This window comes from Alexandromys fortis, unplaced genomic scaffold, assembly GCF_014885135.2.
Source record: "Alexandromys fortis isolate MF-2015 unplaced genomic scaffold, M_Fortis_MF-2015_v1.1 scaffold_183, whole genome shotgun sequence".
NCBI classification, from domain to species: Eukaryota; Metazoa; Chordata; class Mammalia; order Rodentia; family Cricetidae; genus Alexandromys; species Alexandromys fortis.
Genome location: NW_026068079.1, coordinates 837034 through 864437, shown reverse-complemented (window position 1 = coordinate 864437; position 27404 = coordinate 837034). Strand labels below are relative to the sequence as shown.

General features: G+C 42.2%; 1 protein-coding gene across 1 annotated transcript in view; it reads left to right on the top strand.

Annotated features, from left to right (window-relative positions):
• The window catches only part of Pappa (pappalysin 1), a 235453-nt gene that overhangs the window by 117020 nt on the left and 91029 nt on the right, over nucleotides 1–27404 (top strand). Inside the window, exon 10 of the mRNA XM_050121835.1 lies at nucleotides 22643–22836. Within this exon, the coding sequence (XP_049977792.1) occupies nucleotides 22643–22836 (194 nt within the window). The remainder of the gene's footprint in view (nucleotides 1–22642; nucleotides 22837–27404) is intronic.

The following is a 27404-nucleotide window of genomic DNA, read 5'->3' as shown; positions in this document are numbered from 1 at the left end:
CCTTTAAAGACCATGGTATCAGTGAAGTGATAACTCCCCCAGCAGGCGCTGGCTGGAGGCATTGTTCAGCAGCAGTGGGGATTCCTCGGGAAGGCACTGACTCATAAACCACAGACAGGCTACTGATAAAAGCTGAAGGAGGGAAGGTAATGGTCAAATTAGTCAGACAGAATGTGCAGGATCCTCCAAAGGGTTTCTACTTAGTCATATATCTTGAGGCAAAGCTGGAAACATGTTCCCTTCAGAAAGGCTCTTAAGCTCTTCCATCAACCCTGGGCATCTTCGTCTCCCACCCGGCATGTTTCAGGGTCGTCTCGGATAGGCCAGTCCAGGTCCCAGTTTAGTGGTGCACCCCGTGCAGCATGTTGGAACCTCAATTTTTCCCTTCGTGAAAGACTCTTTATGTTTTCATTAACCACCTAATGCTGAGCAATCCTAGCTTCGCTAGTAGCTATTTAAGGCTGGAGGAGACTTAAGCCTTACTTAATGTTGACATATAGTCAAGGAAAAACAAAGTCATGGAGACTCCCATATCCTACCTCCCAGGACTGCAGGCACCCCCACTGTGTCTCTGCTCTCTTCCACCAAGCTCCTCCCCCTCTCCCCGCAGCGTTCAGCATCACTTTGTCTCTCATTCCTAACAGGGCATCTGCACCCCTGTGTTAGAGCCAGGGTCAGTAACTCAATTAGCACTCCCTACAGCCCAGGGCCCCCCCTTCTCTGGGAGGTAGATAAGGGCTAGGAGCTGAAGATCAATCTGCCTTGCCACCAGTTGCTGGGAGGGCAGGGGGTCACCTAGCCTGTGGCCCCTCTGTCAGACTGCCCTGGCCTCACTGAGCCAAGGCAAGAAAGGAAAACAAGAAGATGAATCTTTGTGTCCCCTTGGTGGATATTGGGAGGAGAGTTTAGAACAACAGTGACTGAGAGTTTAGAAAACAGTCTCTTTGGCCAGTGGGGACAGAGACAGGGGAGTGAGCTCTGCTGGGAGCAGCTTCAGTTATTAGTTTTCTTTCTAACAATGTCTAATCATAATGGGCGAATCCACCTCTCACCTTAGAAAAAAATAAATTTAAGAATCAAAATTAGACTTTCCCGGTTGCCTAGATCCACTCGCACTTGCCTGTATAAGGAAAAGTACCTACTTTTCCCTAAAAGATTTTCTTTTTTTTTTCAATTTTTATTTTTTTTAATTCGCTTTTTTTAAATTTATTCATTAAGATTTCTGTCTCTTCCCCCACCACCACCTCCCCCAATCAAGTCCCCCTCCCTCGTCAGCCCAAAGAGCAATCAGGGTTCTCTGCCCTGTGGGAAGTCCAAGGACCACCCACCTCCATCCAGGTCTAGTAAGGTGAGCATCCAAACTGCCTAGGCTCCCACAAAGCCAATATGTGCAGTAGGATCAAAAACCCATTGCCATTGTTCTTGAGGTCTCAGTAGTCCTCATTGTCCGCTATGTTCAGTGAGACCGGTTTTAACCCAGGCTTTTTCAGACCCAGGCCAGTTGGCCTTGGTGAGTTCCCGATAGAACATCCCCATTGTCTCAGTGTGTGGGTGCACCCCTCGCGGTCCTGAGTTCCTTGCTCGTGCTCTCTCTCCTTCTGCTCCTGATTTGGACCTTGAGATTTCAGTCCGGTGCTCCAATGTGGGTCTCTGTCTCCTTTCATCTGTCGCCTGATGAAGGTTAATATTCAGGAGGATGCCTATATGTTTTTCTTTGGGTTCTCCTTCTTATTTATCTTCTCTAAGAACCCAAATTATAGTCTCAATGTCCTTTATTTATGGCTAGAAACCAAATAAACAACGTTTTCCTTGGCTTAAAGACAGTCCTTTATTTGAAAAAAGAAAGAAAGAAAGAAAGAAAGAAAGAAAGAAAGAAAGAAAGAGGAAAAAAAAGATATGAAGGGCAAGGGCACGGTGGTGATGGACTCCCTTTGGGTTTGCACAGCACTCCGCAGAGATCACATAGCGTCGTGGTATTGTAGGTACCAACACGGCACCTGGGTGAAATCCTGGTGCAGACACTGTAAACCTACTTCTCCCTTTTCATCAGTAATATGTTAGTTATTGCTACTTCTTAGAGATGCTGTGAAAGCCACACATACTTATTGACTTGGAGAAGGGGATTAGTTTACCACGAGTTCGAGCCCAAGGCATGACAAACAAGTAGAAAAGAGTTAATTTCTGTTCCCCATTTACACTGGGGACACCTGGTAGCGTGATGAGTGCTCATTACTTCTTTTTATTACACGGTTCATTCAAAAGTTGCATCGATGTTCTCAGAAACTCTATAACATCTAAAACCACTATAGTCATCACCTTGTTTGGTAGAGGATAAAACTGTGAATATGAAATGTTATGCACACTGCCCATGGTAGTACAGCTAGAATCAGAAGAAGTGAATTCGTGACAGGCAGTCAAGGCGGGACTCCATTTGTCAGACGCCTAACTCTATCGTGCTAAGAAACTTTCTGAAAAATATGATACCTTTTAGCCTTCTAGAGTAGCAGTACACATTTACTGACCAGAAAATCAAGAGGCACTAAGTTAAGTTTGAGGGAGCTGTCCAAAGTCATCTCACTAGGAAGGTCTGAGAACAGACTGAAGATTTTGGCCAAAACCTGGATATAGTCTTGCAGAGCAGGAAAGTATTTCCTGGCATTTCTGTTTGATACCACTGAGTCCTGGAATGAAGGAAAGTGAACATGTATCTTACTTATGTCTTTGCCATGACATGTTTACAACCACGAAAAAGCCAAATCAAAACAAAAACATAAAACCTCTCTGCATAAAGTCCATTTCTTCAGTGATGGTGTGATAGGGCCATCTTTTCCCAAGCCTTCTCTCTCATCCCTCTACATTAGCCTCACTGCTTTCTAATATCTAAAATAGGGATAAAATAGCACTGGGTTGGGTCCCATTGTTGTGGTTACACAGGGGAGCTTGTCTCTGTGTCCTCACGGGCACCTCTCTCCCAATGCTGATGCTTAGTTTCCTCTTCTGGAAAACAGACACCATTATCAAGACCATAATTGTCTGGAGTACTGACAATGATTTAGGGCATCTTGTGGACTCCTCTTCTCTTCCTTCCTCTGTATCTCAGAACTGGCTGGTGCAGAAGCAGATGGTCCATCTAAGGCAGGACTGCTTCTGAGCCAGATCTTTGAATCCGGACACTAAATTACTGTGGCTGATACCTCTTACAGAGTACCTAGGCTTTGATACGCAGCGCCAAGAGATGGGGATGAGTTAGATGGACCCCAAGGGCTCTGGAGTCTAACTTCTAGAGTCAAAATCCCAGGCTGTTATTGTTTTTAAATGGTGCGGTTTTAAGACAAGGGCTCTGGGAGGAGAAAGGAATTCCTTTCACTCTGAAGGTCAAATGGGGTCACTAAGGGCACAAAAGAGCAGGAAAAGGAGGCAATGGGGCGGAAGACTGAGGTGTGGGCAGGACCAAAGATCTGAGTCTTCCAGCGGGAGGTCTGAGGAATACATTCAAAGTTCTCAAGTCAGTATTCCTTAGGATCAAACTGCCTAGCTGCCACAGACCAAGGCCCACTACCCCGTTTATAAACCTGGGAGGCCTGCCCCACAAAGAGACTGAACTGGAGTGAAAGAAACAGGAGGCCTCTGATTTCAGCAGGGAGGAATTCTAGCCCTTAGTTCTGAGTCAGTTTGCTGACTCTCAGGAAGGGGTCAGGACCAGGGAACCCACTTGAAGCTTTCTTAAATGTAAGGAATTGAGACCAGACTTTGATGTGTGCTTTTGAAGGACAGCCCTCCAGAGTCCTGGCAGGTGAATCTGGGCAATTAGGAACAAGGACTTCCTTATGGTACTAAAATGGACCAGAAATCCATCTGCCTTGAAGTGTGTCCATACATGTATAGCTTAGGTAAACTTGAAGAGGGAAAAAGTCTCTGGACTGGTAGCAAGGCCTTTTTCTGGGTGGTGGCTCTCTTCTCTTGAGTTGGAATATTTAATATTCATGAGCTGTGATCTCTACTTGAAGGGAGTAACCGAAGGGAAATTGAAATATTAAGCAAGGGAGGAATATAGTCCTAATTGTATCCTCCTTTTCTTTTTTGGAGACAAACGTAATGTTCTTAAAATAAAATGATGGATGGGCAGTAGAGGTGATGTGCAAACTTCACTGTGTAGAAAAGGGCAGATGCTAGCTCCAACATGTGCGCACCGACCCGGGCTGAAGGGTGCAAACTGCCTACTGGATTTCACCCTTCCTTCCCTCACTCTCTGTTAACTGTACCTTTTGTTTGTCAAGCTCTATGCTGGTTTCAAGGAAGCAGCAGTGTCAGGAGCCATTTCCCCTCTAACAATCATTACAGAGACCATCACTCTAGGGAGTCTGCAGAGAACCTCACACCCATAGTTATGTTCTATTGACAAAACCTGCCCCTCACCCAATTAACTGCTAATCTTAGCGGAACCCGCCTCACATTCCAGCTATCCAGGGAACCAGGTGTGGCCACTTGTGACTTCTGGCCTGTCTGTCTGAATGTAACCGAGCTACGTGACCGGAACCACGCGGCCTGCGAGATCCCGTACCCTGCCCCTCATCCCTTACCATATATAAACTGTAACCCGTCCCTAATAAACAGAGGCCTTGACAAAGTTGCTTGGTCTCGTTCCTCTGTCTTAGCTCATTCCCTTCCAGGTAGCGCCCCTCCGAGACCCTGGAATAACTGGATTGCGGGGTGGGTTACAACCCCTAGACTGAGTAGCCCACCCCAAAGCAATCCACACAGCAGCATGTAAAGCAGACCAGGGAGGGCCGAAAAATGCCCCTGACAGTGATTTCGAAGTCACTACTGCTAGGAGCTCAGATAGCACTCAGGGCAGGAGAGAGCTTTTGTAGTATGAAAAAAGGGTCAGCATGGTAGATTACAAGGAAAACTGGGGACATAGCTTTGCAAGCAGAGGGTCTTCAAGGCCTGTGAGCACTGTTATAGCCTGAAGGAATGAGAAGGTGGCCAATCTGTGTACCCTGTGCTCTGTGCTGCTCACAGTAGTCCCCGGATCAGTAAATCATTGCCTAAGGTCAAAGCCAACCCATTGCAGCTTTAGGCAATAAAGTCCCATTGAAACACATGTAGGTCCCTTTGATAATATACTGCCACCACAAAGGAGGGCTCTGGTGTGGCCAATGGAAGCCCTTTGTGGCCCACAAAGTCAGGTAGATACTGTCACTGTCCTGAAGATGCTGGTCACAGATGGCTGCTGCAGAGAAAGATGGGTAGCTCTTAGGTGTAAAAATAGAGAGAGGGATAGAAAAAGGGAGAAAGGAATAAGGGGAGAGTAAGACAGAGGGAGACAGGGAGAGAGAAAGAGCCATTCCTTTTACCCATCCCAATATTGGCAGCGTACATTTGTAATTACACACCCTTGTCCTTCATCTTTGAGCAGAAAAGCACTTCTGTGTCCCCATCTTGCAGCTCGAAGCTCTGTTAAGCTTAAGCATGGGACTTTTTGTGTCTGGAAGCAATGGTCCCCTGAGCCCATATGGCTTTACTTTTCAAAGGCTCAGACAGTGTCTGTGCCCTACCCTACCTGTAGCCCAACACTGATGTCTCCACTCAAGTGTCACTTTTTCAGCGGCATTGACAGTGCTCCTGGAGACAAACATTGTGATGCACTCTTTCTCGATGACACAGCAGAGCTCCCAAATGCGTGAGCAATTCAGCAGATATTTATGGAGTTGAGAAATGACCACCAGAGGAATGAACCTTTCCAAGTGCCCCCTGAGCCAGGCTGGCTGCCACACATGCCACCGACCCTCCTTTCCTGCTCCTCACAGACAAAGAAGTTGGTTGGAAGTAGGTGTTCCTAAGTAGTGAAATTGAGATTTGAACATAAAATCTGCTCCAGGGACAAATGAAGTGCTCCCACATTCCTTCCATGAGAATGCCAGTCCTTCAGCTAGAGCTTGCCTGTCTTACCTGCCTTGGCTGTAGTCATAGTAATACAGAAGATAGGTTCTTAATGCAATAATATTAAGTTAGTTCTATGATTTTTCTATTAAGTCCTTCTAAATTAATAATGTGGATCCTACAAGCTAATTTTTACATCATATAGCCCATCTGTGTAAAGAAATCAAGACAAAGAGATGTTCAATAATTTATTCAAGATTTTCTTTCACCAGTAAGGGATTTTAGTTTTGAAAGTGTGACTCAGGAGCTGAGCAACTTATTTTTTGTTACATTTTTATCTTTAAGATTACTTAATAAAATGTGTAATCTAGGAACTGAAGGTTCTAACAGCAAACAGATAAGGGGAAGGGGAAGCGATGCAAGAAGCAGTGGAGACTCTCATAACAAAGTATGCCTAGGTCTCTTTAAGAAGCACCATCTGACATGTTTATTTACAGTTCACTAAATGCTTAACACAGGAAGCAACTGAAAGGCCATTTTCTCTAAATTGCCACTGGTTTAGGATCAAAGAGAAATTAGCATAAAACAAATCTGAAATTATAATAATCAGTAAAGGTTTTTATTTTAACTTTCTGTACAGAAAGATAAAGTACACTGCATTTACATCTGCAACTGTGAGGCTCAGCTCTACTTCAAGTTGCCCCCTGTGTTCCCTTATGCAGCAGCCAACAGCTCCAAGTGACCCTGAGGATCTCACACAAGGGGTTTGTCCATTTGCAGCACCTGCTGCATGTCAAATTTTCTGTGCTACATATGGACCTTCCCAGTGAAGGGAAGTGACAGAATGGTGGGATGGATGAGAAAGACTCCTCAGAGTCCCGAAAAGCGTATGGTAGGAGTAGGTGAGTCTAGGACAGATTTCTAAGCAATGGGCTCAGATGACATGCAGCTTGAAAGTCAGAAATGAGGACGAGTCCTTTCGTAGGGACCCCAAATAGACTAGCCCTGATGGAGCCTAATCCAAGATCTAGAGGCCTGGCTAGGGCTATCTGGTCTTGTAGCAAGCGTTTCTAGGTAGAAGCACAGCCGACTGGAGTCATATTTTAAGGCATCAACCTCCCTGAGTAGGATGCTCTTCAGGGGCCAACAAAGTACTTTTGGCAAGCCAACCTGATGAGAAATCAGAGTGATTTTACCTCTCAACACTAGTCAGGAAGCCGGCCCAAATTATCCATAAGTTTAAATTAAGCTATCAACTGCCATTGGCAGGAATGTGAAGACCCTGGCAAGAGCTGTCCCTGCATTCAGCAGTCCAAAACCACTCAAATAACTTGTGCTCAGCCTCATTATTGTGGAAAATGTTGGGTGAACTGCTTGAATCCCCAGCTTTTCTGTCTGTTTGTCTCTATTCCCTTCTGCCAAGAGAACTTATCAACAGGCAGGATAATTGGCTGCTGGGACCTGAAGCCTGGGAGCCCTCACTTCCTCCAGTCCCTTTGCATCTTTCCCCATGTGAGAAACGGGAGCATGGCTCCTAACCTCAGAGGGTTGTATCATCTCTCCTTCCATGCACCCCATGAATGTGTGCGATGCTCATGTATGGAGCAACTCTCACCATTCCGTCCTGGGCCGTGAAGCCTGAATACCTTGCTGCCACTGCATGGGCCAGAAACTGATCAATAAATACTGAGTATTATGGTACTAAAACAGTGATGTCCTTATTCACAAGTAGAGAATACCCTATCCCTGGGAGATAGCAAACAAGTTTGAGAATCATGCATCATACAAGGAGGTCATGGAGGGTTTTCAATTAAACAGCACAATTAAAGACAACATTCTGAGTATGCTTCTAGCCACACTTGGCTAGCCTTTTCTGGTTTTCCTCACTTCTCTGTGCATTTTGGTACAGATGTCTTTCTGAAGTCCACAGCAGCATCGGTTCTCCCTTTTGTCTCGGCCAGAGTCATCCCTTCAGAACCGAGGATTCCGCCCGTGTGCCTTCTGCCTGACTGTTTTCCCACACTGCTTTCCCTCCGTGCATGTTTGAGGCTAACTCTCTACCGGGGAACTACTGCCCAGCCTTTCCCTTTTCCTGCCCACTCACAAATCTAGCTTATCTGCCTGGACTGGAGATTCCCTTAGACATTCAACACATGTACTTGGCCAGCTTTCTCCCCAAGCCTCTGTTGGCCCTACTAACTAATCAAACATTTAAACAAGAATTTTGAAAAAAAAAAAAAACCTCATTCTTACTACCTTTATCTTCACTTATATCCCAATAATTTGCTATCCCAACTTTATTTTGAAAATGTGTATTTTACTCCACATCCATCTCTCCCCACAGCCTAAACTCACCATTGTTTTCTCCAAGGCCCTTTGTGGTAGTCATAATAATACAGAGGATAGGTTCTTAATGCAATTATATTAATTAAGTTAGTTCTATGATTTTTCTATTAAGTCCTTTTAAATTAATGATGTGACTCCTATAGGCTAATTTTAACATCATATAGACTGTCTGTGTAAAGAAAGTGTGACAAGAGAGCTCCTGCAGGTTCCAAGTTCCCCAATTTGTCCAGCCCCAGTCTGTCCCCTGATATGGTGAGAGAGCAATTCTCCTAGAATAAACATCTGATTTGGCCCTATCCTCTGGACCATGTCCACAGTGTCTTTGCATTGCCTTTGAGGAAAATGGTAATCCCAAAGATTCAAGGAGAAAAAAAAAAAAACACAGAATAAATCATTATGGCCAAATTAATTAAAGCAAGTAATTAATTAAAGCAAGTTTTTTTTTTTTAAAAAAAAATCTTGTACACAGCTTTCTCCCCCTAATGTGGGGTTCATGAGGTCAGTGGGCATGATAAGGGTTTTGCTAGTTCAGGGGTAAGGAGTTTTCCAATAAGGATATCTGGTAGGTAAACAGGTTACAGAAGCAGAACATAGCACGGTAATCATATCAAGGTTGTCATAATAACACTTGGAAACAAAAGTAGGCATAACAGCTTCTCAGAATAAAGGCATGTTTCCTAATACAGGCAGTATAGAACGATTTTGTAGCCAAAATTACAGGTGGGGCATAGCCCAATTTTGAGAACCAGTGATTTAATGATAATCAAGTCAAGACCTTCATGGTCTGATGCAGTCATTTACAAGCTAGGTTCTAGTATTCTATTCTGTTTTGTACATCTATGTTTTTTGTTTTGTTTCTCTAGCATCTCATTGGCTAACATGCCCTTTCCTGGCAAGGTCCTCCCCACCACCAATTGCTTCCTGGAGAGATACAGCCTAGTTGTTGACTCCTAAGGCAGTTCTTCTCAAAATAATGTAACATTGAGCTGCTGGTCCCTCCCATATGTTCATCAGACATCCCAGAGCAAAATACAATGGGGTCAAAATTTACATACAGCACCTCCCTCCACTCACTAGAAACTGGCTTATAATTTATAGGCTTAGTAAACAAGAAATAAATGGATTAAAGAAGGATATATTTTTCATGAGACAACTTTATGTCTTAGGAATTGAGGCGTCAAAGATCTTCAAAGTCTAACAGACTGTGGCTTGGATGGAGGCTTTCTTCTTATCTAAAGAGGAAATCAGCTGGCTCTGAGATAGGGTGACCCCCCCTCCCCCGCAGTGTGATATGTGTGTTCAGTTCCCAGTTCTGTGAAAGAGTAGTGGAGACTACTCATCCACACAGTGGGCTTGTTACTAAGCTATTTTCCAGGAAGTCCCCCAAAATTTTGTAATATCTGTCATTAAAGCCTTTTTGACCCTTATTTTATTTGCATGTGAGAAGGAGTCGGGTGCCCATAAGCCTCTCATTCCCACCTCTATTGACAGTACTCCAAACTTTTGAGAACTTAGGTGAATCGAGTGGTTATTTTGATTACCTGTAAGACTCTTAGATAACCCCAAATTCTGTGGCTTTTGAGTATCACAATCTTAGGCTAGCTTCCTTTGGGGTACAAAACCTAATTACCTGGTGGCTGGAAAGAACAGCAGGCATGCCACCCCCTAGGCAGAGGATTCAAAGGGAAGTGGGTAACTCTGTAAATAGTGCTGCTTTAAGGGGCCTTTAAGCCAATGCTCTTTGTTAAGGAAATTGATGGCTTTGTAAGTACTGTGTCTGAAGGGAGTGCTTGAGCTGAAGGCCCCAGCTCGCCTTGTAAATTTCCTAATGGACTCTGGGCCTGCAGGCTGGGCCCAGCACCTTCATTCATTTGCCAACAAAAACATAGATTCCTCTTTTTGAAAATGAAAAGTTTAGCCAAACTCAAGTCAATGAGCCTCCGTACTTTAATCGCAGCACAAGGTAGTAGATGTTAAGTGTTTCCTTCAGGGAAACCAAGGTTACTGGAGATTTTCTTCCAAATGTTAGATTTTTGGGATGGGTGCTTTTAATTTGTCTTATCATTTTGTTTTTCTAAAATCTGTAAGGTTAGTCATTATTTTACCCTTTTCCTGACAAGGAAAGGCCTTAGATGGAACTGAAAGGTGCTAGCCATTCCAAAGATGTGCCCCCTGCTGCCTTAGACTTCTGAGTCCTCAAGTGACCCAAAATCATGGGGCGCCCCAGAAAGAAACAGGCCAGCCTATTGCAGAAGACCCTCCTTGTCCAAAAAAGAAACAGGCCAGCCTATTGCAGAAGACCCTCCTCGCCCCAGAAAGAAATGGGCCAGCCCATTGCATAAGACCGTCCTCTGTATTCACAGCTGTTTCAAAAAAATGTGAAATGTACAGAATGAGCATACAGAAGAGTTGATTTTAGAATCAAACTAGTGTAGATTTGAGTCTTGATCCTGCAACTCTCTTACTTAGTGTTTTCAAACCTCAGTTTCTTTCTACCTTTTGGACAATGACAACACTAACTACAAAAAGATCTACAAGGATTAGGTAATTGTAGGCATTTGAAACATTTAATTAAGAGTCTAGCACTTGGCAAACTATCCTCTTATTTACTTAGCAAATACACTAAATGTGACTTTAATTTGCCAAGTAGATGATGCTATAGTAATACAGCAAGGGACAGCAACTAACCTTCCTAGGGAAGGAATGACAGATAGGCTTTCCAGAAGGTATGCATGGTTCATCTATGAATTAAAACTAAATGAGGTTAGTCATAAGGAAAGCACCTGGGACATTAGACAAAGTCACTCCCTGCATAAGTGTGTAGGGGGAGGTGTGAGGGTGGGCACGGTTCCCTCAAGGGGCAACCTCACTAGCAATCTGCCTCAATAAGAAAATAGAATGCGTTAGTGGTGAGGAAGCTGTAGAAATAGCTAGGGACAAGATCACACGTGGCAATTGTCATTAAGTCTGTCAGAACAGAGTAGGTGCATATAATTCAGGATCTGAAGCAGCTGATTACATTTTCAGACCCACTGCAGCTTCAAAGAAAGTATTCTCCCATGTCCCTCGGAGCCCCCTTCTTTTCAGATTAGATATCTTATTCCCAAATGAGGATTGCTTGGTTCATGATGCTTATACTGTATCCCACTTTCTGACTATAGTACAGCTCCTTGTGGCCCAGAGTTCATCTTTTAAGGCATGGTTCATCCAGCTAAGTACCAGAGGACATCTCTGGTTAGTGTTCTGGGATTGATAGCTAGTAAGGCCATTTTCAATCCCTAGTTTTTGTATGGGCAAACCCCTCTTTCAGTCGGTGGAGACTGACCTCAGAGCAACCACAGATTGTTGAAAGCTGTTTTGAATAAGAAATGTCATGATGACCCTTTCTATACCTGATCAAACGTGTCATGGTTTTGATTTCTATGTTCAAATGTTCCAGTTAACTCATTAGATTTCGGACCATTGTTCTCCTTTCTTCTCACTCCCTCTTGTCTTTTTCCCCTTTTCATTTTAGGAGAGTGAAAAGACACACACACACACTTCTTTAAGAACAAACTGCAGTAAAACAACACAAATTAAAAACCATACAGATTCTAATTAACATAAAATCCTATTCCAAAGTCTGAATATTATCCTCATTATCACATAAAAGAAAGAACAAACTTACCCAAAGGTGATCTGCTTGTTTCCTGTCTCCTGATCTTGCAAGCACGTCAATGTGTCTCACTGAATTGGAAATGGAGGATGCTGTGTCTTGAATGCCTCATTCTTTTGGATTTTTCTGAACCATATGGCAGGAGGATGGACTTTGTGTCTAGCCAGACCAATCAGGGCTCAGGATGGGAGTCACCCATGTTGTCACTCTGGCTACTACATGGGAACTCTACCAAGAACCCAGTGCACTGCAGTACCTTAGTCATGACCAGCCTTGCCAGAGTATGGTTACTGGCTTGGTTTCATGTGGTGCTCTGACTCATCCTCTAGTCCTTGGCCCACTGGTACATATAAGTCTATCCAAATGCCTCGGTTGGAATCTCCAGGCTGCTGTAACAGAATGATGGGTTCCGAGTTTTACTGGATTGAGAAGGATACACATACATGTATATATTTTTATTTACATGCATGCTCATATACATGAAGTTCTCAGGATTATCTAACATTGCATTTTCTCAGTCTTTATGTAATAATAATGGTTCTTCACTAACCAGTCAGGACCCTTGGCTTCTGAAAAGTTTCTGCACCCCAATAAACCTCTCCACCAATACAATAATGCGAATTAGACCAACTTAAACTGAATTAGAAAAAAAAAAGATAAACAACTAGCTTTCCTGGATGCAAACGCTCCCAGACGGCTTTACAGCCCCCCAGAGAGGAGATGGGAAAGGAAGAAAGAACACCACGTGTTTGTTTTCTGGGAGCTGTTTAAATACCCTGTGGGAGTGGTCTTGAGCATCTCTGGAGAGGGGTCATCATTGGGCAGGCTTTCTCAGAAGCAGAGTCTGAACTGAGGCGACTCCCAGGGGGGAGGACTTCCACCTGAACATTTCAGACTCTTTCAATATATGGATGCCAAGGACTGAGGTGAAGCTTCCATCCAGTCTCCATCAATTAACTGTGCTGTATTTGGCACCATACTTAACTGTTCTGAATCTCAGTCACTGCATTTGTGATAGGGCTGTACATGAGCTATGTTAGTTACTAAAGGCATTTGCAGCACAGACCTTTGTTTATTCAGTGTACATGTATTTACAGATGGTCTTCTGTGTCTAGAATCTGAACACAATGGTGACAAAACTACCCATCCTCCGCTTTCATGAAATGGCTGCTCTCATTTAGAAAAAAAAAAAAAAACCCATCAGATAAATATTTGAACAGACAAGCTAATGTTCTGAGAGGAGTAGATTAGTGGTAAACAGAAGCCGTAGGAGAGCTTAGGATTGTATTTGAGGAATTTGTTTGGATAACCCTTCATTAAACAGGTAAATGGTCATAGTAAGACATTAAGTAAAAAAAATGAAAAGAGATTTGGTGATTTGGGAGGTGCGTTCAGGTATGCACCTGAAATTAAAAAGGTGAAAACATTACTTAAGAATATTGACACCTTCTAGTATTTTCTGTGTATTATTGTATCGGATCTTTCCTGTCACTTCACAAAATGGATAAGAAAAGTAAAGTTGCCTTAAATAGTAAATACCAAAGCAAACAGAGAGAGTGGTGGAAGGATGGTATAAGTTATTAGATGCCAGAGAATAATTTAGAGCAAAGTTGAATGTGGAATTTTGATTTCTGGCACAGGATATGTGTTTCGTTAATGCCCTCTTCCATGTCTTTCAAGAAAAGTTCAACACTCACAGTTTTCAAGGATTTTACTTTCCAGTCTTCCATTTCAGATTGAAAAATGAAGGCTTGAGGATTAAAAGGTTAAAGGAATAAAGATCCAAGAAAATTTTAGAGTAATATTTGAAGATTGTGAAGTTATTTAACCTAACTTGTTTACTAGCCAGAAGAAAAGACTGAAGCCCAGAGAGAGAAGAACCTGTCCTCTGCCCTTCCTGCCTGCCTCCCTCCCTCTCTCCCTGATCCCTTCCTTCCTCCCTTCCTCTTTTCCTTCCTTCCTCCCTACCTCCCTCTCTCCTTTCTTTTCTTCTTCCTCTTTCTTTTTCTGTAGACTTCTTCCTTTCTTCTCCCCTTCTCTCTTTTTTCCTTCTTCTCCCCTTTCCTTTCCTTTCCTTTCCTTTCCTTTCCTTTCCTTTCCTTTCCTTTCCTTTCCTTTCCTTTCCTTTCCTTTCCTTTCCTTTCCTTTCCTTTCCTTTCCTTTCCTTTCCTTTCCTTTCCTTTCCTTTCCTTTCCTTTCCTTTCCTTTCCTTTCCTAACACGTAGAATCTATTTATAGTATGCTGTCTTTTTGCATATCAATGTTTAGCCCCCTTCCCCCATTTATTAACTTGGATTCTCTAAGTCAAATTTTATTTTGTTATTTCCTGTTGCTGATTTTAGAGGTCTTGGGGTCTTAGACATCATTTGTTCTTGTGCTCACATCTATTTCATTGCCACTAATAATTCATATGGTATTAATTGTCCCCACCATTTCATATCATGAGATGTCATTGGAGCTCCAAAGAGACCTAGATAGAAAAATTATTTGGGGCTTTGATTATTCGGGCTTCTTGGATGTGTTGTCTTTATATTCAGGTCTCTATCTGTGCTGCAATCTTTTCAGGCCATTTAATAAATATACTAAATTCAAGGTAATATCAACATACCTTCAATTCTAATTCAGAAGATTGCCAATTCCCTTTATTAAATTTCAGTATAATATATATTCTCTTTTCTATCCAGCCATTCTATTTCTTTTCAAAGTTGCAAAGGCAGAAAATAAAGCAGTGTTTAGGACATAAGGTGAAACAAAGGGGCCTTGTAATGAGTTAGTTACAGAGTTGCACTGTTATGATTAATATATGCCAGAAGGTGTACTAGACCTTCATTTAAAACTTGCATTAAAGTCTTTATATAGAATAACCTGTTGGAATAATTCAAAATCAGGTTTGGTGTTCAGTTTATTTTTTGTTGATGTTGTTTTTATTGTAGGCAGTGTCTCTCATTATAACTAAGTATCAGAGTTTTTGTTAGCTTGACAAAACCTAGACTTTTCCAGGAGGAGGCAATCTCAGTTGAAGAATTCCTTCCATCCTATTGGCCTGTGGGCATGTCTGTGGGCATATGTTCTTTTTATCAATCTATCCATCTAAATATCTATCTATCTATCTATCTATCTATCTATCTATCTATCTATCTATCTATCTAAACATCATTCTGTCTGTCTGTCTGTCTAAATATCTATCTATCTGGCTTTTCCAGACTGGGTTTCTCTGTGAAACAGTTCTGGCTGTCCTGAAACTAGACCAGGTTGGCCTTGAACTCACAGATATCCTCCTGCCTCTGCCTCCCAAGTGCTAGAATTAAAGGTATGTGCCAATACTGCCTGTCAGGCACATTTTCTTAATTTGTCATTTGTGTAGGGGTGCTTACCCCACTGTGAACAGTACCATCCTTTGGCAGGTGGGGATGGACTGTATCATGAAAGCGACCTAAGTATGAGCCAAGAAACAAGCCAGAAAGAGCATCCGTCTCTGCTTCCAGTCCTTCCTCTAAGCTTTGTCTTGAGTTTCTACCCTGACATACCTCAATGATAAGCTGTGATCTGAAGTATAAGTCAAAGAAGCCATTCCCCTTTTGCTCTTGGTCAGAGTAGGTTATCACATCAACAGAAGCCAAGCTAATGCACTCATGAAGGACTCAAATTCATGGTCCTTTTCCTTTGGCCTCCTAAGTGCTGAGATTACAGGTTTCCCAAGATTACACATGGATCACTGAGACAATTTTAGATAATTGATTATGGCAATTATAAAACTCCACAAGAGCTTTATTAATCATTTACTGAGTTTCTCCTATAAGACTGACATTATCCTAAGTATCAGGGACATGATTTGAGTAAGCTGGAGCCAGTCTAGCGCTATCTCGGAATCAAGATGTATAAATAATAACATCTATTTATTATTAAATAGTAACCACATAGTACGATCAGGCAATTTTATAGATTATAAAAATAAAATATGCATTTCTATGAAACTTAGAAGGATGCACAGAATAGTAACACATAAAAAATATTCTTTAAAATATTTTTGTGTGGTCCTGTGGGTGATCAAATCAGGGCTTTACACATGGCAGGTGAACGTAGTACCTATGATCTACACCCCAAACTTCAAACTTTGAGTTTCCTGATATATAATAAATACTGCGAAGGGATTCAACCACTTGGGAATGAGCACGTACTATATGTAAACGGTGCTGTTCTTTGAGTTGATTCCTCACTGAAGAGGTCACAAAAAGAGCAAGAAAAACAAACACAAATTTGTTAGAAGTTTAAGCTTCTAATGCAATGAAAATCAAAACTTTTTGAATGGACAGCTGTCAATCTATGTGGATGGATGGATGAGTGATGAATGGGTAGATGGAGAGATAGTAGATAGATGGGTATGTGGGTATTTGGGTGGGTAGATGAACCTGTGAGTAGCAGGAATAATAGTGAGACAGTCACATAAAGATGACTGGTAGGTCATGATACAAATTCTTGGTTTTGTTGTGTAGGATAAAGTGAGAAACCCCTGAGACATTGCATGTGGAAGTGTGTTGTTTCTAGGTAAGCATTGTAACTATGTCTGAAGGGAAGGGTGGCAAGGAAATATCCAAAGGTGGCACTTCAAAAATGATGGACCAGGATGGTGGCAACGGGACAGTTTGCATCTATTTGGAATATCCGCAGGCAAAGGAGCCAAAGGATGTGCTGATGGCCTGAATGAGATGTGCAAGGTGGGGTGAAAAGACAAATAGGTGAGACAACAGAGAGGGTTGGGCTTTCTCCTCTGAGGCATGGTTGTTGAGGTGCTCGATTGCTAACATGGAGAAAGGGACCAGGGGTGAAACTAATGTTCTTGTTGTTCTTGTGGTGTGCATTTAAATAGACGTTTGGCAGAAATCCCACTATAGGCCACTGGAACCATATCTAAATCCATATATGTGAATACAATTCATTGGCAGATTTTTTTTGAAATTATTATTTAAGTTTTAAGATAGATGAGAGAATTTAGAAGAATTCAATGTTTCCAGACCTAGCTATGAAGTCTGGAAGTGCTTACTGTAAAGTGAATCTAAGAGATTATACATGAAGGTATGTGAGAGATGCCATATGATAGAAGGGGCTAGGATGGGATGGTGGCATGGAGGAGGGATGCAATATGGCAGAGAGGAGACGAGGGGAGGAGAAGAAAGGGGAGATGAGAGATTCAAGTGGAAAGAGAGTGGAATCACACTTTCATGTGCCTTGAGGGAATCAAGCGAAGATACTGATGTCATGATTAGTTTCAGCACCACTGAGGTTGCTAGGGGCCTGTCTACTGTAGTTAATTTAAGTACAGAAGCCAGAGCTGAGACAAATGAAGAATGAATTACAGGAAGAAAAAGTAGAAGGGATATACACAGATTCCTCTTAATAAATTTTCTTAAGAGATGTAAGGTAGGAAATAATAATAATAATATATTAAATCTAAGTTTCTGTGTTTTTATTTATTTAAAGACTTTGTATTAAGGAAAATTATTTTTAAATATTGAAAACTCGGGTAGACTGTACCATTCCTGATGGTTTGTAAGAAATGAATAATATGCCTGGAAATAAGAACTAGTTAAAACTGGAAATACAGAAATGTACTAGAGCAGCAGGCCAGCGTCCCTATGCTGGAGACACGAAGTCTTCATGGTGGAGATGCAGACTGAAGAACCGGCTTTCAGGCTGAAGAGATAGGAGTGGATGCTCTGAGGAATGAAGGAAAAGAAGGAGAGAGATGTGGCTGGAACTTAGGTTAAACAAGGATTTGGGGCTGGACTAGGAAAGGGGTTGAAAGCTACATGAAGATTTTGAAACACTGTCGGCATCAATTAAATATTGCAAACACGGTGAAATTCGCCCTTTAGAGTCACACCGACTGAGAGGGAGCTGGAGGTGGAAGTGACCTAAAGTCCAGTGTGAGATTACTGTGAGGGCCAAATCGAAGGAGACATAGGCAGTGCACGGAGGGTTCCTTCCGTTTCTATTTTGTTCAGGTTGCTAGAGGACGCCCAGCTGTCACTGTAGGGCAGGGAAAGGGATTTCAGGTTCATGCTGGCGTGTGATCAGTCCTTGAAGAAGGCAGACGCCAACATGAGCTCCTCAGATTCCACACGTGAAGCTGCTTGGCAGGTGGAGGGCCCTGTAGCAGCCCTCAGCACCCTGTCTATTGTATTCCGGGCAAGCTGATCCAGTTGAAGAAGCTATAAACAAAGTCTTGGTCTGAAGAAAACTAAATGAGGGCAGTGATATGGCCTTGATGTGAATTTTTAAAAGAAAGGAAGCATCAGGTTAAGATATATTTCTGTTCCAGATGAAACAGCTCAACACATCCTCCCCAAGCAAGCCCTCAACCTTCCATCATTTAAACTACTGGGTCTTAATCCACTACTAATTGCCCTGTTCCAAGACATTATTATTTGAATCCAAAGATTACACACTTTGGCATCTTTTTTGCTGTTGTGTTTGCCTGGATGAATTATTATGTGACACCAAGTTTGTTGTGCTTAGATTCATTCTTAAATAAACAGCACAGCTTAAAAATACTATTTTTTCTTGTTTTCAAAGAAATAGAAAAAAGTAGTAACTATTGTACTGAACAAAATCTCTGAAATCCCAGCCATTCTTCCATCTGCTGGAGAGAGACATACACAATGAGGTCTCAAAAGCTGACCTGACTTTTTAAAGACATGCTCAGAGATCCCACCCTTCCTTTGGAAGGTAGTCTAGTGCTGAGAAGCACACATTGAAATGATTTGTTTCTTCATTGTATCCTAAATCAAGTCTATCACCTAGGACCAAAATTCTCCACCACTCCATAGGCAGTTTGTACCTTTTCTTTTCTGGGGTAGAAACTTGGTAACTCCAAGAGCTTCTCAGACTCCTTTGTCCATACCAATGGAAACTGTGAGAAGATCTAAAGATGCCCCATAAGTAATATTGAAACTGGTCAAAGGTGACATTCAATTTTGTTCCCATAATTTAATACTCTAGTGGGGCCAGACTCACTAGGAAAGGAATCACAATTATTAGAAGCCCAAAGAGGATTTTTAACTCTTTCCCTACACAATATTTTCCCAAGAAGCTTCAGAAAATGGCTTCGACCATACTAATTTTGTGTATTTGAAAACTTAATTTAAATTTGTTTCTGGAAGTTTCATGTTTGTATATCTCTAAGTCCATGCATTGTTAGCCTAGAGAGATGGCTTCTCATGTAAGATCTAAGAGCTCTGACTGCTCTTACTGAGGCCTGGGGTTTCCAAAACCAATGTTAGATGGCTCACAAGCACTTAGGAGTCTGGTGGCACAGGATTCATTGCCCCTGGCCTCCTGCAGGCGGGCGGTGCAAATAAAGTCATGCAGGTGTATATGCCTAAATAAAAATAGAGAAAGATCTTTTAAGAAGCACATTGGGATGCCCCTTTTTCCTCTCAGCTCCCATAGCATTATCAGCCTTCCTCATACCACTCCCCTTTCTACATTGACAACTTTTAGTTTTTCATGATCCTATCACTTAGGAATGTCTGGTCCAGACCCTTGAGTTCCCAAAAGTTAGCATGAGAAATAGAAAGCAAAATATCATGTATAACATTAACAAATAAGCAGAATCAGATCATTAGGTAGCTCAAACCCGGAGTGCCACTTCACGCCTAGGAACTTTCCACAGTAGCTCCACCCTAGCGTTGGTCTATATTTTAGTGAAAATTGGCTCATGTCTCCAGACTTTGCCTTCAAAGCTTTAGTGGGTGAAACAATGCCTGCCTACCTCAACAAGGTCTTTATCATATGCTTTAGGGATTCAGGGACAAAGTATTTTATTTTGACATTCAATACAGATTAAAAACTGAACAGTAAGACTCTATAAGGCTGATGAATTGCCTGTCCATGTGCCTCGCAGTCTTGAAACTAAGATTACTTCCTCCCAACAAGGAGAACGTTTCACCTTGTAAAAACTCAGTTTGGGAAGGTTGGCCTTGTCCATTTCATCAAGTGTTCTTGATGGGCAGACAGATTTCTAAATCTGTCATCACGTATAGTGATGAATCCAAAATGCTCAGTTCCTCTTTGGCAGGAGAAGATGGGGTTAGATGTTGAAAACAGACTGCTTAGTGTAAGGTCCACTGCAAACCAGTCCCTACTTGTGTCTCAGTTCTCGATCCTTCTTCCTAAGGTAAAGTCTAAAGAAAACTTCCAAAGTCTCAGTAGGAATGTGCATGTCAGGGATTCTCTAGTTTAGCCATGTATTCATTCCACAAATACTTGTTGAAAGTCTGCTGCGGTTTCTAGCTCTCTCCTCTGTCTCTCTGTCTCTCTCTGTCTCTCTCTGTCTCTCTGTCTCTGTCTCTGTCTCTGTCTCTGTCTCTGTCTCTCTCTCTCTCTCTCTCTCTCTCTCTCCCTCCCTCTCTCCTCTCAACATTTACAATATCTCTTCCCCCTTCCAGTGGGATATATGCTATTTTAAATGTCACCTGGCTGCTACACAGAAGGTGAGATAGCAAGGTGATCATTTGCCCGTGCTGTAGACTTTAAATTTTGTACAATAACCGGCTCCCTGTTCAACATAAAGCTTTCAAGGGACACTAAGGAAATTGATGCAACGGAAACAAGAAGCTCAGTTTGTTTTATTTCTGTTGCTGCTGTCTTTGTTTCTCCTGGCCATGCATTTGTATTCAGTTCCTTACCCTGTTCTTTTTACTTCTTGAGGCAGAGAGCATGGGGAAGGAATGAGAATTCCCCAGACAAAACCCTGGCGGATGGAGTAGAGAGGCTCCCCTAGGACACTAGGAGCAAGAGAAACAGAATGGCAGACTCTACGGATGTTATTTTTAAAAGAGACTCACAATAGCTTTGTCAGCATAATGTTGGAGAAGAAATGAGATGTGGTCGTTTTCTCTTTCCTTCTCCTCACCTCCCTCCTTCCAGCTCTCCCTTCCTCTCCTTTAGTCATTCATTTTTGCTCTCCCTTTCCATCCGACTTCCTTTCTCTTTAAACCTTTTAAAATCTATGTATTTACTTAATGGGATAGAAAGGGTTTCTGGGTGAGTGTATGAAAGTTAGGTGCACTTTGGAGGTGTCAGTTCTCGCCTTTCACCACCTGGGAGGGTTGAATTTAGATCATCAGGCTTGATGTTGTGTCTTTCCCCACTAGACCATTTCAACAGTCTGAATCTTTGTCTCTCTAAAACTAGTTCTTCTCTATCTTTTGACTACCTGTCTATAACCCACCTTGCTATAGCTGGGTAACTCTTTTCCTGACTGTCTGTCTGTACCTCCCTCCATTCTCTGATTCTAGTTCTAACCAGTTTTATCATAATCTTAAATCTAATAATAAAGACATAAGCCTTTAGGACAATTTTTTTTTTCTGTACTGAAAGGGTTATTTGCCTTGGGGAATGAATTAAGTCAAAAGTAGATATTATTCAATCTTATTATAATTTCTCCCTCTCTGTCTTTACATTGAAGGAAGACAAATGTGGTACGCAAGTTAGCCAACTTCATAATCTTATCCTTAAAAGGTCATTTTTTTCATTCTATGAATACTGAGTATAGTCATTATCTCTCTGCTAGGCACAAAGAGCAATGTTCATACTTCTCATCTTTATAGAAATTGTCTCTTTGGCCTAGAGTTGGACAATATAATTTGCTGCAGCCCCCTTCATTGGGATTGGATTTATGGTGAATTTCCCTTGTGTTGGATCTTAACTTTCATTGTATCTGAATTGACCATTGTCCATGATCACTGTGAAGCTGTGGGAAGTACTGACCTTGTATTTCTGTCCATGTTAGACATACCTAACATGCTGGTCACTGGACTTTTTTCAGTGGGCTCATACCCATCATCCAATAACTAAATTATAATGAATAGACTTATTCTGGCATGTGGGATAATATTTTACTATGTAAACTGTTTGCAGAAATGAACAAGAAATTTGGGGGAGGGCTTGGAAGAGACTCAAGTTTCTGCTGTCCCTAAATGGAATGACTCCCTTTACAGATAACAAGAGAAAAATTTAAGTCCTTTCCCCACACTCATGATCCCAGGTTCTTTCCAGAACCTAGAATGGTAAATTTCTGTGTGCCTATTGTTCAGACATAATAACATGCTCTTTACTCTCAAAGTGTTACAGGTGTGCAATCAGTTGTATCAACCATAAGCGCCAACCTGTGTACCAAATTTCGAGAGCGTTTTCATTGTTGATAATTTACTCTTGGTCCATGCACAGTTTCCATTACCGTCCCTCTAGATCCCCATTGCATTTTCTGCTCTGGGTTTCTACAGTTTTCACTCCTTCTGAAAATGGAGTCATGAATGTGTTCATTTACTCAGCACAAACTCTGCCAGTTTCATTTGTCCAGTGATTCTCAACCTTCCTTACACTGCAACCTTTTAAAAGAGTTCTTCATACTGTGGTGACCCCCAACCATAGAATGATTTTCATTGCTACTTCATAACTAATTTTGTTATTGATATGAATTGTAATGTATATATCTGATATGCAGGATTTCTCATATGAGACCCCAAAGGGGTCTTGATCCACCGGATAAGAACCACTGAATAAGCTGTTGGGTATAACAGGACTTCCTTTAATTCTTTTCCACTTTAAGGCTAAAGAAGACTATCCTAATGTGACTAAAAACTATAGGTTCAACAGTTTCTAGTTTGGATGCTCTGTTCTACAGCTGCTACTGATTGCTAAAGCCAAAGGAGAAATGTTTATTACTGTCCCCCTTTCCATATCAATCTCCCACAGATGAACCCAGCCGGTGCTATTTCCATGATGGGGATGGGATGTGTGAAGAGTTTGAACAAAAAACTAGCATTAAAGACTGCGGTGTCTACACACCCCAGGGGTTCCTGGACCAGTGGGCGTCCAATGCTTCAGTATCCCATCAAGACCAGCAGTGCCCAGGCTGGGTTGTTATCGGGCAACCAGCAGCATCGCAGGTAAGCCCCTAATTTGGCGGCGGGGGGGAGGGTTGGGGCTCCTGCTGAAGACTCCCTTTTTCTTTGCTGTGGCTCTCAAGGTGCTCACTTCAAACACAGTGTCACAGGACATGTCCACCTGAGTATTTCTTTAGCCAAGTGTGATACCTGCAGCTGCTCAGTACCACTGGTTAAGGATACAGCACACAGCAGTGAAGGAGGGGATGCAAGCATCGTGGGAACAAGAGCTGTGCCCCATGTTCTTTATATTATGACTCAGATACAGGAAAGAACTCTGTTTTGAATATACCATTGGAATTCAAAGGGGGTGAGAACTATTTATGAAATCTCTAGAATCTTTAGTCTTTTTTTTTTTAAACAAGAACTCTCAATTTGTCTGTTTACTGAATGAAGAGCAACCATATCTAGATTTCATTTATAGTCTCTCCAGTTTTCTGGGTTCCACTTTCCCCTTATATTTAAAATAGGCATTTAGCTTGTTGCACCCCAGGGACATTGTTCTATGAAGCTGGGACTCATTCCCCAGTCCCCTAATACACTATTTGTATGGCATTACATACAAAGGGGACTGATAGCCTAGATGAGCGGTGGAGAGTTTTGGGGCTGCCAGAATTTATGTGGTCCTAGGGATGGCTGTGCTTCCCTAGAGCATCCTTTGTAATTTTCCAGACTTCTTTAGAGACTCCCATTTCTCAGAGACACAAGTCAGTACTTCTGCCTTGCCAGCACAGTGGTCATTTCTGAAGCTAATGCGTTTCTTGAACTTGCAGATGAGCCATGTTTCTCGGTCATCCCTCTCTAATATGGCTTCTTTATTCAAGTTCACTAAGGTTCAACTGAAATGTAGATGAATGAGAACTGGGGCCTTGGGTTGGGGTCTGATGAGAATTATTGAGTGTGGTGTAAAGAAGCACTTATTCATTTTCACCGTTATCTCATCATCTCCACATCTCTCCTACTCCTGTTCCTATTCTTGAATTTTTTTACTTGCTCACTTGTATGTGTGAGTAGATGCCCTCAGGAGAGTGGGAAAATGTGGGTACTCAGCATCCCCTGGTGTCATCCATGTGCAGTGCTAGCCTAGCAAGGAATGGGTCAGCAATCCCCTTCTACTTTTATGACTTAGCACTTGGTCTCACCTGCGTGGTCCTTCACAGAGAACTTCAAGTGACTTATCTGTGTCCTCTCTTGTCTCCCACAGTGGACTGCCAACAGCTCTGAGAATAGACTAGGCTCTATTCATCTATCCCCATCTTCAAAGGCCAGCATGTAGATAACGCTAGGCGCCAGCATGGTCTGAGTTTTGCTTTTATTGTAAATGCTCACGTGCATGCGCACACCCCTCCCCCCGCCCACCTACTTACAAGTGAGGCCAAGAGAAAATGTCCAGTCATTGTTTCTCCATCACATCAAAGATGCAGGAATTCCAAATTCAGGTAGCATCCTATTCTTAGAGGTGTTGAAAAATGTCATTCAAATGAGGGAATTATTAGTACTCTAAGAACCTTTCAAACACAGGAGCAATGGGAGCAACTGTGCTTAAAAACCATCCAAAGATTATTGCTCGTCATGTGAGCTAAAGGAAAAAATTCCCCATCTCATTTGGAAAAAAAAGGACTTTCATGGGACAATTAATCCAATCTTGTAGAGAGAAGGCTGTCAAGAATTACGGCTGATTAGTTCTAACTAAACAAGAATCCAATTAAAAAATCATTATAAATACTAACTCCTCCATCTATAAAGAGAAGAGGAGGAAACAAAATCATCCTATTGAATTATTCATTGTTACCAATTTTATTTTAATGAAATTGACTAGGTTCCATTACTCTGAGTTTGGATATACTCTTTGTTACAAGGACACTTCAACTGTAATGAAATTTGCCATAATGAGGTCGCCTCGCTGGAGTATACAGGGTCAGTGTGTAGCCTAGACGCAGCATCAGGAAAACGAAAACGAAGGCTTGGAGGGTACAGAACAATAGTGCTCCAGCTTCCTTACATAAAAACATATATCCCTACCCCACATGTACACATCTGCCCATGCACACAGGTACAGTCATGTGCACACAAATAGACATGCACTCATACAGGCAGCATATAGGCAAGCCCTAGTTCTGAAGATATTGTTCCCTTATGGCAACAGGCAAGGAGAAAACATGGCTATGCCACTCATTATCTTGGTCAGTGATTAGATTAGAGGAACCTAGTAGTTCATTTTCACCCTGTCAGGGTCTCTAGTGAAGACTTTGATGGCATGAGGTGGAGCTGGGAGGCTCTTGAGAGTTGGATTGAAGAATCAGATAGAAAGGTGTTCCTTGGATCCCTCTCCTTCCTTAAGCATGATCTTCTCCCTTTGCTTTCTTCCCCTCCTTCTCCTTTTCATTTTCCCCTCCTTCCTCATTATCTATTCTTCCAACCCCTCCTCATCCGTATCCCTTATACCCCACCCACATATGTAAGTATGATTCAGCCCATAGGATCTTAGTTCAGACACTGACCAAATAAAATACAATAAAACAGAGGTAAAGGAGTCAGTAGTAGCTAAATTTCTCCACCCATCATGCTAAACATACACACATAGCTAACTACCTCACCTTTTTCATGGTAAACAATCTGTTGTCTACCTTGGAGCCCTGCAGGACATGCAGTGGTTTTCTCATCAGTACATAACCTGTATGCAAAGATTCTAATCATAAAGGAATGCTTTAGAAAATGACAGTGGAAGCCTAGATCCCATACCCAAAGTGGGGAGTTGCTGGATTCCAGGAAAACAGGTAAAGCTCTAGATGACATGTGTCAGGGGCTCAAATATTCTTGGAGCAGGATCATAGTCCCTTGTAATGGAGGCTGTTCCCACTCCCTGCCATACATACTCCCTCATTTACAGTCTGCAATCTTCCAGGGCAAGCTTGACCTTAGGGATTATGAAAAGAATAGCTATTCCTTCTTCCCCTTTACAATTCACTTTATGTCACTTTCTGCAAGTTTTTCTGTGGTGTTATAAAAGCTCAGGTATTTTCTGGGTCTATGTAAAGTTTAAGACCCCATCTCTAACCTCTGTGCTGTGTTAAAGACATAGGTGTGAGAACTGTCTCCAGATCATAGTTGCATCAGAGCGACTCTGCCCATGCTTGTGACTAGTGAGAATGAGGAACACTCTGCGTTCTGTGAGGTTAGAATACCAATCTAAACTTGAGCTTTGCTTTTGCATAACCCTGCCACTTCTAATGATTTCCAGTCCCTCTTCCCCATTCTCCTTAAGCAAGTTTCCCAAATTTGGTTATAATAAAACTTCCCTTGAATGCTGAGTCTTGTATCCAAATGTTATCAGACATATCAAAGCTTCCCGGTCTTGCAAATGGGGCCGGGGCCCAATCTCCTATAATAAGAGACATTCCTTGGATATTTGGGGTATGCACCTTCCTGACCCAGCTGGAATCAAGAAGTTCCTGTAAGTGAGCAAAAATTGAAAGGAAGAAAGAGAATCAGGTTATCTTTATTCTGAGAACCTTAGAAATGGTTCGGTTTGGTTTGGTTTAAGTGCTTGCAAAGATCTTGTCTTATTCATACTTTGTTTCCATGCCTCACATTTCTCTAATGCTTTACACCAAAGGCTGCCAAAATGCAAAGCAGGTACGCCTTTTATTGCTCTCATCCCCAGAGCTTCCAACTAAGGCTACTTCATCCTGTCTAAACAGGCAGCCTTCTTTGCCATGGCTTGAAGAGATGGAGATGGTCCAATGGTCTAGAATTTGCAGTGTTCTTGCAGGGATTACAGAAAGCTAAGGCTCTCTTGCTGCTCTCTGAGAGCTTAACTATTACACCCCAACAGTATAGTCACCAGAAAACAGTAGTCAAAGATCTTAGGGTATAAAATCCAGAAGAAATTCTCCAAGAAAAGAAACACACAGTTGCTGTCTTACTATGCCAGCTGGGATCACAGCCAGCATGCTGTGTGGAAAAGTCCTGTGCCCACTTCTAGAACATCTAGGATAAATCATAGAAACAACATTTACCCAGTTCCTCTAGCTCCACACCGAACAGGATTAGTGGTCTCCATTTACAAATGAACACACTAAGGATTTGGGCTAAGGTCTGGCAAGGACCAAATTGGGACACAGGCCTTTGTGTTCAGGTAGGAGCCCGGATGCAGACTAAGCAGCTCACACCTGCTTGAGTTGGGTGTGGGAAAATGGTTGGAAGAATGAATGCTTTGTGTGTCATCTAGTCTGTCCTGCACATTTCTTTTTTTCGAGACAGGGTTTCTCTGTGGCTTTGGAGCCTGTCCTGGCACTAGCTCTGTAGATCAGGCTGGTCTCGAACTCACAGAGATCCACCAGCCTCTGCCTCCCGAGTGCTGGGATTAAAAGGCGTGCACCACCATCGCCCGGCTGTCCTGCGCATTTTAAGAATACCAAGAAAGCGGGATCTCTTGCATGCAGTACATCAAATACTACTCAGTTGTTCCATATTCCTGCCAAGGTACCCAACCTCTGCCTCCACTCTTTTTTTCAGTAATTACCTTATTGGGGTAGTGTGGGTTTCAGAAAGACATTTGCATTCATGGA